The 12604-nt window shown below is 43.2% G+C and overlaps 1 protein-coding gene across 4 annotated transcripts in view; it reads right to left on the reverse strand.

Annotated features, from left to right (window-relative positions):
• DIP2B (disco-interacting protein 2 homolog B) overlaps window positions 1-12604 on the reverse strand; it is a 115136-nt gene that overhangs the window by 16535 nt on the left and 85997 nt on the right. For all 4 annotated transcript variants that reach the window (XM_014542143.1, XM_014542142.1, XM_014542141.1 and 1 more), the window contains 7 exons: window positions 11886-11995; window positions 11669-11749; window positions 8261-8384; window positions 6833-6954; window positions 5266-5377; window positions 1910-2019; window positions 1324-1454 (listed from right to left, as the gene is read on the reverse strand). In XM_014542143.1, coding sequence (XP_014397629.1) covers window positions 1324-1454; window positions 1910-2019; window positions 5266-5377; window positions 6833-6954; window positions 8261-8384; window positions 11669-11749; window positions 11886-11995 — 790 coding nt within the window. The remainder of the gene's footprint in view (window positions 1-1323; window positions 1455-1909; window positions 2020-5265; window positions 5378-6832; window positions 6955-8260; window positions 8385-11668; window positions 11750-11885; window positions 11996-12604) is intronic.

Below are 12604 nucleotides of genomic sequence, written 5' to 3' on the forward strand. Positions count from 1 at the left end.
AGTTGTGCTGGGGCTTGAAAAACGAGCAGGAATTTGACAGTGGCTGGAGGAAGTGAGGATGGTGATGAGAGTATTCCAGGCAGAGGAACAGCATATGCAAATGCAGAGGTATAAAATTACATGGTGTTTAAGGTTGACAGAAATAGTACCCCAGTGTGAAATACTAGAGCACAGGATGCATGGGGGAGTGATGAGACATAAGGCCAGAAGGGCTGAGATCAAACTGTGAAAGGGCTTAATTATCATATGAGGGATTTAGACTTTACCCAGTAGGCAGTCACTGCAGCTTTAAGTTGGGGCAAAACTAGCAACATGGAGGAGGGATTGGAGATACGAGACACTGAAGGCTGAGAGACAGTTAGCAGAGACTGCAATAGTCCAGCTGAGAGATGATGAGGGCTTGAACCCCGACAATGCAGCGGGATAAAAAGGAAGGAATAGTAGAGTCACATATCATATGTATAATCTGCAGCCATGAATCCTCAACTTCCTAAACCTGGGTATAGATCAGAATTACCAGGAGCCCAAGAGTCCTGCATTTGAAAAATACTGGAATTGGGGTCTCCACCTTCAGAGATCTAAGTAAGTATGGGGAAGGCCTATTAATTTTTTTTAGATCCCTAGGTGAATCCTATGTACAGACAGGTTTAGGAACAACTGAGCCAAAGGACATGACATTTAAATGGATGTGAGACATAAAGACAGAGAAGTTGGAGATAATGCCCAAGTTCCTAGTTTGGGCCCCAAGGTGAAGGACCCATCCTAACAAAGATGGAGACACAGAAGGGGCTGTTGAGTTGCACGCAGCTGGGAAGGACCCATGGAGATGTCCACTAGGAGGTGAAAATGCAGGTATGAGGCGAGGTTCCCTGGGCGGCTAGTGGGAGGAGTGGCAATGCTGTTCCATAAGAAACAATCTGGCCAGGACGGACGCGCTACTTTCCAGCCACATGCTATTATCCCACCTCATTATATTCCTTCCTGCCAAGCCAGGGGGTGCATTCTGGCTGTCACAGCTGACACATTTCACCCAAGTATCATCCTTCTACTTGGCTCTACTTCTAAAGAGAGGATTACAGGACAGAGCAGAGAGCAGGTAATAAGATCACTAACCTTTTGCATGAGGCATAAAACTACAGAAAAGAAAAAGGGAATATAAACAAAACTAAATCAACATCAGAGATATATTAGAAGTAGAAATTCTGGAAAAATCGGTATCTTATTGAAACTTTCCCAGATTAAGGGAGCAAAGGGAAGGCTGAGATGGTTATGGCCTCCACAGACACGCCTACACGTTCTGTTTCTTTGCTTTTCCATTCCTACCTGCAGAGACACCAGAGCGCAAAGCCAAGTCCACAGTAAGGGTCAAGGCAGATGGCGATCTGCCGAGAAGAATACAATTCACACTGGAGCTTGATGGCTCTGCAGAGAGCATTGACTGCCGAGTGGGACATCTGGAAAGCAAGGAACATGGCACAGGATGGAACAGGCATCCCACAGGCAGCTTCGAGTCCCCCAAACTCCTCAAAATGATGTATATTTTTCATTGGTTCTAAAAGCTTACTCTCACTTCAGGTAACAAATTTCTGTTCATTAGTCAACTCTGAGTTTTATGAAATATGAATCTGTAATTTCATACTGTCTTTAACTGTAACTCTTATTATCTGTTAGCTTCTATGCTAGGTTCAGAACATGGCATAACACAAATTCCTTGGGATAACTTATTCCGGAAGAGCCGATGCTCTTATTTAAATATAGCAGGGACCCTTGATCCTCCGCCTACCCTCTCTGGTACAACCAGCTGGCCTCTACAGCTGAAGTCCCTGGGGCAGTGGTCATCTCTATTTTCTGCAGGCCTGGCATTTGACCAGCATCCAGTGAGTGAGTGAATATACAGAGACTACTCTACCTTCACTCCTGTAAGCATGCCCGTTGTAGAGACACTAAAGTCAAGATACGCCAACATCTCAGGAGTGGGTGGTTTATACAACTGAGGCAACTTCTTCCTGGGTAAATCATCTGCAAGGAAAAGAAAAAATCTGATGTCAATCACAGATGTTGGAACATGAAAACCGTTGCCTTTACTGGTTTTCTGTGGCCTTGTGATGGCCAAATTTAGCTTCTGGGATTTGGGAAAGCTTAGGCTTCTCGTATTTAACCAAGCAGCTTATGTGTGTCACTCCTAGACGTGGGCTGGAGTTAAGGGCACCGCTAGGCAGTATAAACAAGCAAATCTGTATCAGGCAAATGTATTTACTAGAAGGTAAGTGAGGGGCATAATAACATAGTACTGTAGTTGAAAACTAAGAAAGCGTACTGCTGGCATTCAAATCCCAGCTCTGCCATTTTTCAGTGATTTGACCTTGAAGTTATTTAACATCTTTGTGTCTGTTACCTCATCTCTAAAAGGTATTAATACCTACTCTCATAGAATTGTTGGGAAGTTAATTCACACAGAGCAATTTGAAAATAACTGACTAAAATGCTCAAATAACTTATTATTATCATGCTGGTTTCAAGTTAAAGTTCATTACTTACAGTTTAAGTACATGTTATATTAGTCATGGACTGCTTTAAAAGTTATTCTTCTACAAATTAACTTGGTAGGTTTTTAAAAATTATAATCTAGAATTAGGAATTGAGTTCCTTTCTCATTTATTTATATATTCATTCCTTTCCCCCCAAATTTGCTTTATAAATATGTCAAAACCAAGGCTATCAAGTATATCTCTGGCCCAACAATGTCTCTTCAATGGCTCCTTTGGCTTTCTGGATCAAGAAACAATTCTGACTCTGACTTAAAAAAAAAAAATATATATATATATATATATATATTGATTTTCAGAAAGAAGAAGGAAGAGGGAGAGAAACATCAATGAGGGAGAATCATCAATCGGCTGCCTCCTGCACGCCCCCTACTGGGGATCGAGCCTGCCACTCAGACATGTGCCCTAACCAGGAATCAAACAGTGGCCTCCTAGTTCATGGATTGACACTCAACCACTGAGCCACACCAGTTGGGCCTGACTCTGACTTTTAAATCTCTTTATTACTGGGTGCCCATCTCTGGTCAAACCAAAGACCTTCTCTATCACCTTCAACCCACCTTTGTGTATGAGAGGGGCATTTATGTGCCTAAAGAAACTTTCCTAGAAAAAAAAAGAAAGAACCCTTCATGACCCAGCCAGTGTTGCTCAGTGGTTGAGTGTTGACTCATGAACCAATAGGTCACAGGTTCGATTCCTGGTCAGGGCACATGTCAAGGCTGCGGGCTCAATCCCTAGTAGGGGGCGTACAGGAAGCAGCCAATGAATGATTCTCTCTCATCATTGATATTTCTATCTCCTTCTCCCTTCCTCTCGGAAATCAATAAAAAATATATATATTCTCATGGCTGAATCACAGTCCATATTTCAGGTCTTCCTGAAATGTGAATGAGTCCAATAACCATAGTACATCTATCTGCATCATTAACACCAACACATTTATTATATACTTGAGGTCCAGTGCACGGATTCATGCACCAGTGGGGTCCCTTGGCCTGGCCTGCGGGGATCGGCCGAAACTGGCTCTCTGACATGGCCTGAGGGGTCCCGGATTGTGAGAGGGCACAGGCCAGGCCGAGGGACCCCATCGGTGCAGGATTAGGGCCAGGGAGGGACTGTGAGAGGGCTCCAGGGCATGTCTGGCCCATCTCGCCCAGTCCCAATCGGCCGGACCCCAGTAGCAAGCTAACCTACCAATTGGACACTTAGCATATTAGGCTACTATACTGGATGACTGTGCTTATGTCCTTAAGTTACAAATGCAAAAAAAATCTAGTTTAGCATCTGGCACACAATAACCACAAACACATGTCATCCCTGCATTTAAACCCATATAAATGTTCCTGAGGTGGATACCATGTGGTACTTACTGAAAGCAGGGTAGGGAGGATATTAATGGTTAAGAGGCTGGAAATGGAGCCAAACTGACTGGGTATATCAGTGCTACCACTTAACTCCCTGTGCCTCAGTTTTCATATTTGTAAGATGAGGATACAAACTGCATCATTTTATTAGGGTTGGTGCAAGGATAAAATTAGGTTATACATGTTAGATGTCTGACACATAGTTAGGGCTCAACTAAAGATGTTATGATTATGTGTGAAGTGCTTTACATTATGTCAGTTTAATCTTTAAAACACCACAAAGTAGTTATTACAACCCCCATCGTATAGACAGTTTTGCCCAAGTTACTGGTGATACTCAGAGAGGAACAGAGTATTAGGATTTAAACCCTGTCTGCCAAACTCCATAGCTCACACTCTCCCCTATCCCACCATTCTCCAGGTGGCCATGCGTCTTATTCCCTTCTTTAGTAGAAATGCCGTTTAACATTCATGCAAACTTTATGGTTTTCAAAGAAGTTTCATACCATATTGCATTCGATATTCTCACTAAGTATGTGAATCAGGCAAGGGCAGGTAGTATTTTAGAAAAGGGTAATCTCAGACAAGATTATATAGAGAACTAGAAGCCCAGTACACGAAATTTGTGCACTTGGTGGGGGGGAGGGGGTGTTCCCTCAGCCTGGCCTGCACCCTCTCGCAGTCCAGGAGCCCTCGGGAGATATCTGACTGACGGCTTAGGCCCGCTCCCGTCAGTTGGACATCATTAGCGCTGCCACGGAGGCAGGAAAGGCTCCCGCCACCACCACTGTGCTTGCCAGCCGTGAGCCCAGCTTCTGGCTGAGTGGTGCTCCCCCTGTGGGAGTGCACTGACCTCAGGGGGCAGCTCCTGCATTGTGTGTCATAGCGACCGGTCATTCCACTGTTTGGTCAATTTGCATATTAGCCTTTTATTATATAGGATAATACTAAAGCTTGAACTACAACCAGGTCTTCTGACTCCTAGTCCAATGCTGTTTCTACTATATCACATCTAGATCAAGACTGTATCAGATCTCAAGTGTTTTACATGGCCCTACATGTACATGGTCATATCCAGCATAAAAACCTAACCAACATTTGATGATGCCTAGAGTAACAGCAACATCCTATCTTGAGGGGCCTTAGCATGTTGTGATGTGCTTCTCTGGGTCTGGCTGTTGCAGTATCCAGCCTTTTGGTAAGGCAAGCTGACAGGGTATTAAGTTTTGTCTGTCTTATCAGAGGGAACATGTTGTGATGTAAGAGCTACGTAAACATCTTTGGCATAAGAATCGAGGAACTTTCAGGGAGTAAATGCTCTTGTTCCTTCAACTCTAGAGGAATCTCCCCTTCACCTGTGTCAATGATGGTTGGCCAGGTTTTCACATCCACAGTTGCAGCTGCCTCTCGCGACTTCAGTAACCTCATTAGCATCTGCGTGGTGAGAATGCAGGCGGCTTTGCTGACCTAGAAAACAAATGAACAGAAATAAGCACCAGGAGGCTTAGCCCGCATGTAGCACCAGAGACGCTGGCTGCTGCTAAGAGCAACTCACACACCACACTGGACAGGGCACATCAGTGTTTTAAACACACACACAGGACAGCGGAGGTCAGTGCTTCCCCTTACATCTGTCCTCTGGTGATGTGTAACTCAGAGTGATGGACTTGTTCACGCACAAGTTTTTGTTGTTTGTATGTTTGTTTAAATACCCACTACCACAAATCATGCAGTCACGTTTCCCACATCTGGGGAAACTGCACATCTGGGTGCAACGGATAAGCCTCGCCCTGGGAAAACCACCTTCGTGGTCATGGCATCTCCCCTGCCAGGTAAGTATACAGTGTTGTTCACAGTAGTGATTCTCAGGGGGTGTTCCATAGTTACAATCTCAGTATGGATCCCGCACTCTTTGGGTTTCATGAAGACCAAAATAAAATGAAAACATGGAATTGTAATGCTCAGGGAAGGAGTTGGTGTTTGTGACAGTTTGGTGAATGGTTGGTAAAACTAACTAGGCCTAGAACATATGCTGAATTTGAGGGACTCTGTGCTCTCACAGAAACTGCTGCTCACCCACACACACAAACACAAAACGACTGGGATCCCCATAAACCGTGTCACTGGGAGGACACTTCCCTCCCTGCTGCTCCGGCCTGCCTTGCAGAATATGACAAGGGCATTTTGTTGAACTGAACTTTGTAATAAAATCATCTGTGGTGAACACAGGTTTTATGCTGCAAGCTCCAACTGCTGACAGAGCAGCAGTTCTTAAACAAGTGTTACATAAATTGGAATTTTGTAACTCTTTGCTTTAAAGGACATTAGGACATGATGCAATAAAGATTTATCTTATTTTCTTCAATTCTCATATTCTGCAGAAGCTTCTGTCACTTCCAGAGCAAGCTCTGGACACTTTTTTAAAACTATGCTGGATACATACTGAATTTATAAAATTAAGCAAAATAAAAGTGATCTAACACTGGGGAGAATTCAGTTTGGCAAATAAAATTACCTTGGTTATTGTACAGAAAAAAACCCAGAACATTTTTTTAAAAGAAGGGATCAACCAATGAATGCATAAATAAGTAGAACAACAAATTGATGTTTCTCTCTCTCCCTCAAATCAATCAATCAATAAAAATAAAAAAGGGGAAAAACAGTTTTATAGAGAGTTACTATGATAGTTTTACCTCTTTAATGTTCATGATAATGCACATAATTCTGTATCTCATCAATAACCACTTTCCCATACTCTTCCACTGAATAACACTGGTCAATTTGGTCAGATTAAGAAAAAATAAGCTGTTTTTAGGAGAAAGATTTGACTTTCTGACTAATAGAACTGGAGAATTAGTAAGAATCCTTAGTTGTCTAAATCGAGATTTTATGAGATGAGGACAAGGTAAACCTGGTACTCACATCAACAATCATGCGGACGGTGGGCAATGTGGCGGTAAGGTTCTGAGCATGAGGAGGCCGGACAGTCACAGGAACGCACCCCGCATACAGGCAGCCATAGAATGCAGCGATTAACTCGATGCCTGCAAGACAGTCAGTTGCTTAGCTGCCTAGCATCACTGTGAAACTAACAGGCACACCTTCCCAAACTAGTTCATTAAATCATGTGTCAAATGGGTTATTCAGACTATAACATAACAGAGACACTAGCAGAAGAAATTTTTAAAACTGAGAAGGAATAGAAGGGGAAGGAGAAAGCACATAAAACAACTTAAAAAGAGAGAGAGAGAGAGAACAAGAATCAATAAGAAGAAAGGAAGTCAGAAGTAAAGAAAACTCTTGAAAGATACCCCAAGAAAGTGTTTTGGTTTCATTACTTGATGTCACTTAGGAGAATTAACTGCAGAAATTAGGGATGTTGAACTTGGTAAATAAGAGAAAGGGAAAAGGAGAGATGAGGAACACACGAGTTTTCTCTAAATCTGTAGAAGGCCACCCCAGGTGAAGAGCAATTTAATTTCTAACACGTGGCTCCATCAGTGGGTACAAGTTTTAGGGAGGTAATATGAAGAAGACTCTGCAATATCAGGACTTAGCAAGTGGCCTCCTCAGAAAGTGTTCTGCTCCATCACCATGTCATAATAAACTGGTCGATGGAAGACAGTAAGACAGGAACACCATAGGAAGGATTCCTTTACCAGCTTACCTTTTAAGAAATCTTCCTATCAATGTAAATAAAATGGCATAGTAATCACAAAGCAAAATGAAATAAAAGACCAAAGAAGGCTGGATATATGAGTGGGTTAGGTGGAAGAAGAATAAAGAAAGAGACAACTCAAATATTTCACCTAAAATTTTGAATATTTACATCTAACTGTCATCAAATAATTCAGAGTCCCTCTGTGAGGAGAAGGTTGTTGAATTAAATTAGAGCATGGAAGATGAAAACAGCAATAAAAGAGGAATACTACACATCAATTATGATATGAACAACTTAAAGTCAAAAGAGTTCATGGACAACTTTCTTTTGGAAACTGGGTACAATGGTCCCATTTCTCAACATTCCTACAAACAAAGCATCTCAAAAGTCAGGAAGTCTTCATTCATTCATTCATTCATTCATTCATTCATTCATTCAATAGTTACCACAGTGCCAGGCACTATGCTAGAGAATGAAAATAGAGAGTAAATACAAAAGACCCAGTCCCAGCAGAGCCATCATGCTGCCTCACTACATTAACTCGCATCTTAGCCCGTGTGCAAGGGACTTACTTCGGAAGTCGGGAGGTGCACAGCCTACATGGTCATGCGGGTGGCCCTGAGTTCCTGTCCTCTTAGCCTGTAGCCTAGTAATGGATCCTAGGTGCAGTCTCCCAACTCAACACTTACCAGGTGGATAGAGCAACACCACATTGTCGCCTGCATTTAGATGTCCCTTATCACCGAGAACTGACGCAATCCTCTCTGCTCGCTTGTGAAGCTGGAGGCAGCTGGCTGTGCACACAGTTGTGCCCTTTAAACAGGAGGAAATATAGATCATTAAGAAAATAAAACAGTAACAAGTATAGCCAATTTGATATTATACCTAAAAGACTTGTGCCATGGTAGATTGTTTTTAGCTATTTATCAATTCCAGTGAAAATCCCTCTGGTGCCAAAGGACATTCTTTTTCAATGTCTAAAGGTACTTAGGGAATATCAACGTTAACTTACATCAAACATATGTACTTACAGTCTTTCTTGCTTAAAATAGCTTTAGCAATACACAGGGATTGTTTTCATTTAAATGAGGAAATAAGAGTAAAGGGAAAATAAAGGGACTGCTAAGTAGGTTGAGGGCAGGACAATCAATGCTGGCCATGTGGTCATGTGCATTTGCTGGGCATTAAGCACATATTTGATTGAGTTTCTAACAGCAAAGATGTAAACAAAACAAAAACAGTCAGTGTTACTAGCTAATAATAAAGATTAGCAGATTAGAAGATGGACAACTATTACTGATCCTGAGAATAATTTCCCCTGTGGGTCTTCATAAATATCCTTATTATCAACTAGAGGCCTGGTTCACAAAACTTGTGCACGGGGGGTGGTGGGGTGGGGAGCAGAGGGCTGTCCCTCAGCCTGGCCTGCACCCTCTCACAATCTGGGACCCCTTGGGTAGGGTCCCTAGGCCTGGCCTGCAATCAGGGCCTATTGGGGCTTTCCTTCCCCCGGCTGCTGGCAGCTGGCCCCACCCCCGCCGCTGCCACTGCTTGCCATCTGTGCTCTGCTGCTGCCCCCTCCCCTGCCACCAGTCACCTCCCTCTGCAGGTGACAGGTGTGGGGTGCGATCGCTTGGCTGGCCTGGGTCTCCCTCTGCAGGGCAATCGCTGGCCGGCCCCACACACCTGCCACAGCGTCGCTGGCTGGTGGCCTGGGTCTCCCTCGGTGGGGTGATGGATCGCAGGGCCCCCAGATCGATCATCCTGCAGAGGGAGGCCCTGCCCACCTGCCGCAGCGCTGCCGGCTGGATAGCCTGGGCCTCCCTCTTTGAGGCGATCAACTGCGGGGCTCTGCTATCGATCGCCCAGCAGAAGGAGGCCCCGCCCACTTGGCCGGGGCTCCAAGATTGATCACCATGTGGAGGGCCTTCCCCCCACCCCCCGATCGATTGTCCCATCGGCTGGTGGCCTGGGCCTCCCTCTGCAGGGCAATTGTGGGGCGATGGCGGGGCCCCCCTGACTAATCGCATCACAACCACCTTGGCTGGCCTGGTGCCAGTGCGTGTCATAGTGTGGTCATCCAGAAGGTCATTCAGCTGTTCAGTTATTTCGTCAATCTGCATATTATGCTTTTATTATAATAGATTCAAGTTTCACTAGCCTGGGCTTTTTAAACTCCTTTCCCTTGTAAAAATTTCCCACAAAAAGGAAGGTGCATAAAATATAAAGCAGCCCGGCTACTGTGGCTCAGTGGTGAGCGTCAACCTATGAACCAGGATGAGAGAATCATTGATCGGCTGCCTCCTACACACCCCCCACTGGGGATCAAGCCCGAAACCCGGCATGTGCCCTTGACCAGATTTGAACCCGGGACCCTTCAGTCCGCAGGCTGACACTCCATCCACTGAACCAAACCAGTTAGGGCTGAATAGCTTCTTTTAAAAATAACATATTTTTAATTTCAGTAATATAAAATAGGGACATGTCCCATATAGAAAATTTGGAAACTATAGATAAATACAAGATGTAACCACTATTATATAAATTCACAAGAAACATTTTAAAAAAGGTATCATATCTGCCCTGGCTGGTGTGGCCCGGTTGGTTGGAGTGTCGTCCTGTGCACAGAAGGGTTGTGGGTTCAATCCCAGTCAGGGCACATGCCCCAGTTGCAGGCTAATCCCCAGTCGGGGTGCGTATGGGAGGCAACTTACTGATGTTTCTCTCTCTCCCTTCCTCTCTCTCTCTCTAAAACCAATAAAAACATATCCTCGGTGAAACTTGACTCAGTTATTGAAACACTTTTAAGTATGTTTGGAATAACTTGGGCATTAATCTACTTTTTCAACTACCAATTGTAGGATACGTAAATATAGGCCAAATATTTCTGGCGCAAATTTAGCATTTGAATGAAAAAGTACTCTAAGTTTAAAAATACACATAGACTTAGAAGATTTCACATATACATGTTAAATATATAATTAATAATTTTTATATTGACATGTTGAGTTGATAATATTTGGGAGATATTTGGTTAAATAAACATATTAATTTTAATTGCTTAAAAAAAACATATCTGCCCTAGCCGGTTTGGCTCACTGTATAGAGCGTCGGCCTGCGGACTGAAGGGTCCCGGTTCGATTCTGGCCGGGGGCACATGCCTGGGTTGCGGACTTGATCCCCAGTAGGGGGCGTGCAGGAGGCAGGCAGCCTGTCAATGATTCTCTCTCATCATTGATGTTTCTATCCCTCTCTCTTCCGCTCAATAAAAATATATTAAAAACAAAACAAAACAAAAAACATATCTTAGGGTGAGGATTAACAAATACATGCATAAATAATTGTTTTAAAAAGGCATCATATCATACTATCTTCCAGAGGCTGTCTAAGTGAAAATGTGGGCTCTGTCCAGCTGGTGTGGCAAAGTGGACTGAGCATGGTCCTATGCACAAAGAGGTCACCAGTTTGATTCCTGGTCAGGGCATAAGCCCGGTTTCGGGCTTGATCCCCAGTAGGGGGCGTGCAGGAGGCAATCAAACAATGTTTCTCTCTCACTGATATTTCTATCTCTCTTCCCCTCTGCCGTCCTCTGAATACAATATTCTGGTGAACCATCATTAGAAAGCAGTAGTTAAATGCATTCAAATAATTTTCAATTTGCTTTTTATCTGTCAGCAATAAATTACTTAATTATGTACCAAAAATAACTGTTTTAAAAATGCTGATCTAAAGTCACTTTCTTCCTGGCAGAAATCAAAGAATTAAAAGTCAAACTGGGTAAAAAATTATGTGACATAATGCATTCCATATATCTATAGATATATGTAATTGCATTGTTGGCCCCACCATTCCTCATAGAACTGAAAAAAGATGACTTGATTGTAACACAAGAAAAGACAGTATTAAATAACACTGCAGGAGGCCTCATTTCAACCTTGAATGATTGCACAACTTGTCCTCATGTGTCAAAACAAGGAGAAAGCAGTAACTCTTTCCTCAGAGTTGGCAACAGACATTTTCTGATGAAAGAGATCAAAAGTGCCTAAGATACTCCCACAACATTCACCTGATTTGATATAAAAATGAAGTTTTCATACCTTTGCATTTAACAGCATGAAGAGTACATGGTCAGGGGTTGCCTGGGCTCGCCACTGTAATATCTCTGCCAGAAATTGGTGCTAAAGTCACAAAGCAGAAAAAAGAATCAGGTTCAGCAACCTTTGAAAAGTTGGATAACACACCTTCCATCTGCTACCTGAAGTTCAAGTTTGGTCCCTGACCTGTTTGTAAAAATCAGCACTTCTGGAAACTTACCTTCCTCACTAAATCATTCTCTTCAATTTGCCCGAGATCCCTTCCTGCAGCTTGTGCTATGCGTTTTCCAGCAACCAGATTCCCAACCATCACAGAAGCAGGGCCTACACCTGTAAGCAAAGGCAAAATTCAGCTATGGAGATGGTAATTCAAGTTACATGCTCCAATATACTTTTAGACCGACCAAAACTGGTTCAAATAATTGAGCATTCTCCTAGGGACTGGGAACACAGAAGCAAACAAGACGAAGAACTTGAATTCTAGTGGGGAAAGGCAACTACTAAGCACATACACAAATAAGTACAAAACAAAATTGGCCCACAGGAATTGGGGAATTGGGGGGACGGAGGAGAGCAGGTGGATATAGGGAAGTTTTTACTCTGAGGAGGTGACAGTTGGTTGCAAATGCTCCAATCACAACACAACCCTAAAAGTGAGTTTATCAGTAATGAATATCTGATCTGGAAAGAAATCTGCTTTCTACGAGAACTGAGAGTGAGGTAGTTCATCCGGAATATCAGAAATGCTTTATTGAGAGTGAATAACAACTAGATTATGGGATATCTATAAGACAGCTAGCCTGGACTCCTCAAAAACGTCCACATCTTGAAGACAAAATATGGCTGGGAACTTCCAAATTAAGGAACATGTCACCCACAAAGGACTTGTATGCATGCATATAAGCCAAACCAATGGACATGGACAACAGGGGGATGAGA

This window comes from Myotis brandtii, unplaced genomic scaffold (genome assembly GCF_000412655.1).
Source record: "Myotis brandtii unplaced genomic scaffold, ASM41265v1 scaffold29, whole genome shotgun sequence".
In the NCBI taxonomy this organism is placed as follows: domain Eukaryota; kingdom Metazoa; phylum Chordata; class Mammalia; order Chiroptera; family Vespertilionidae; genus Myotis; species Myotis brandtii.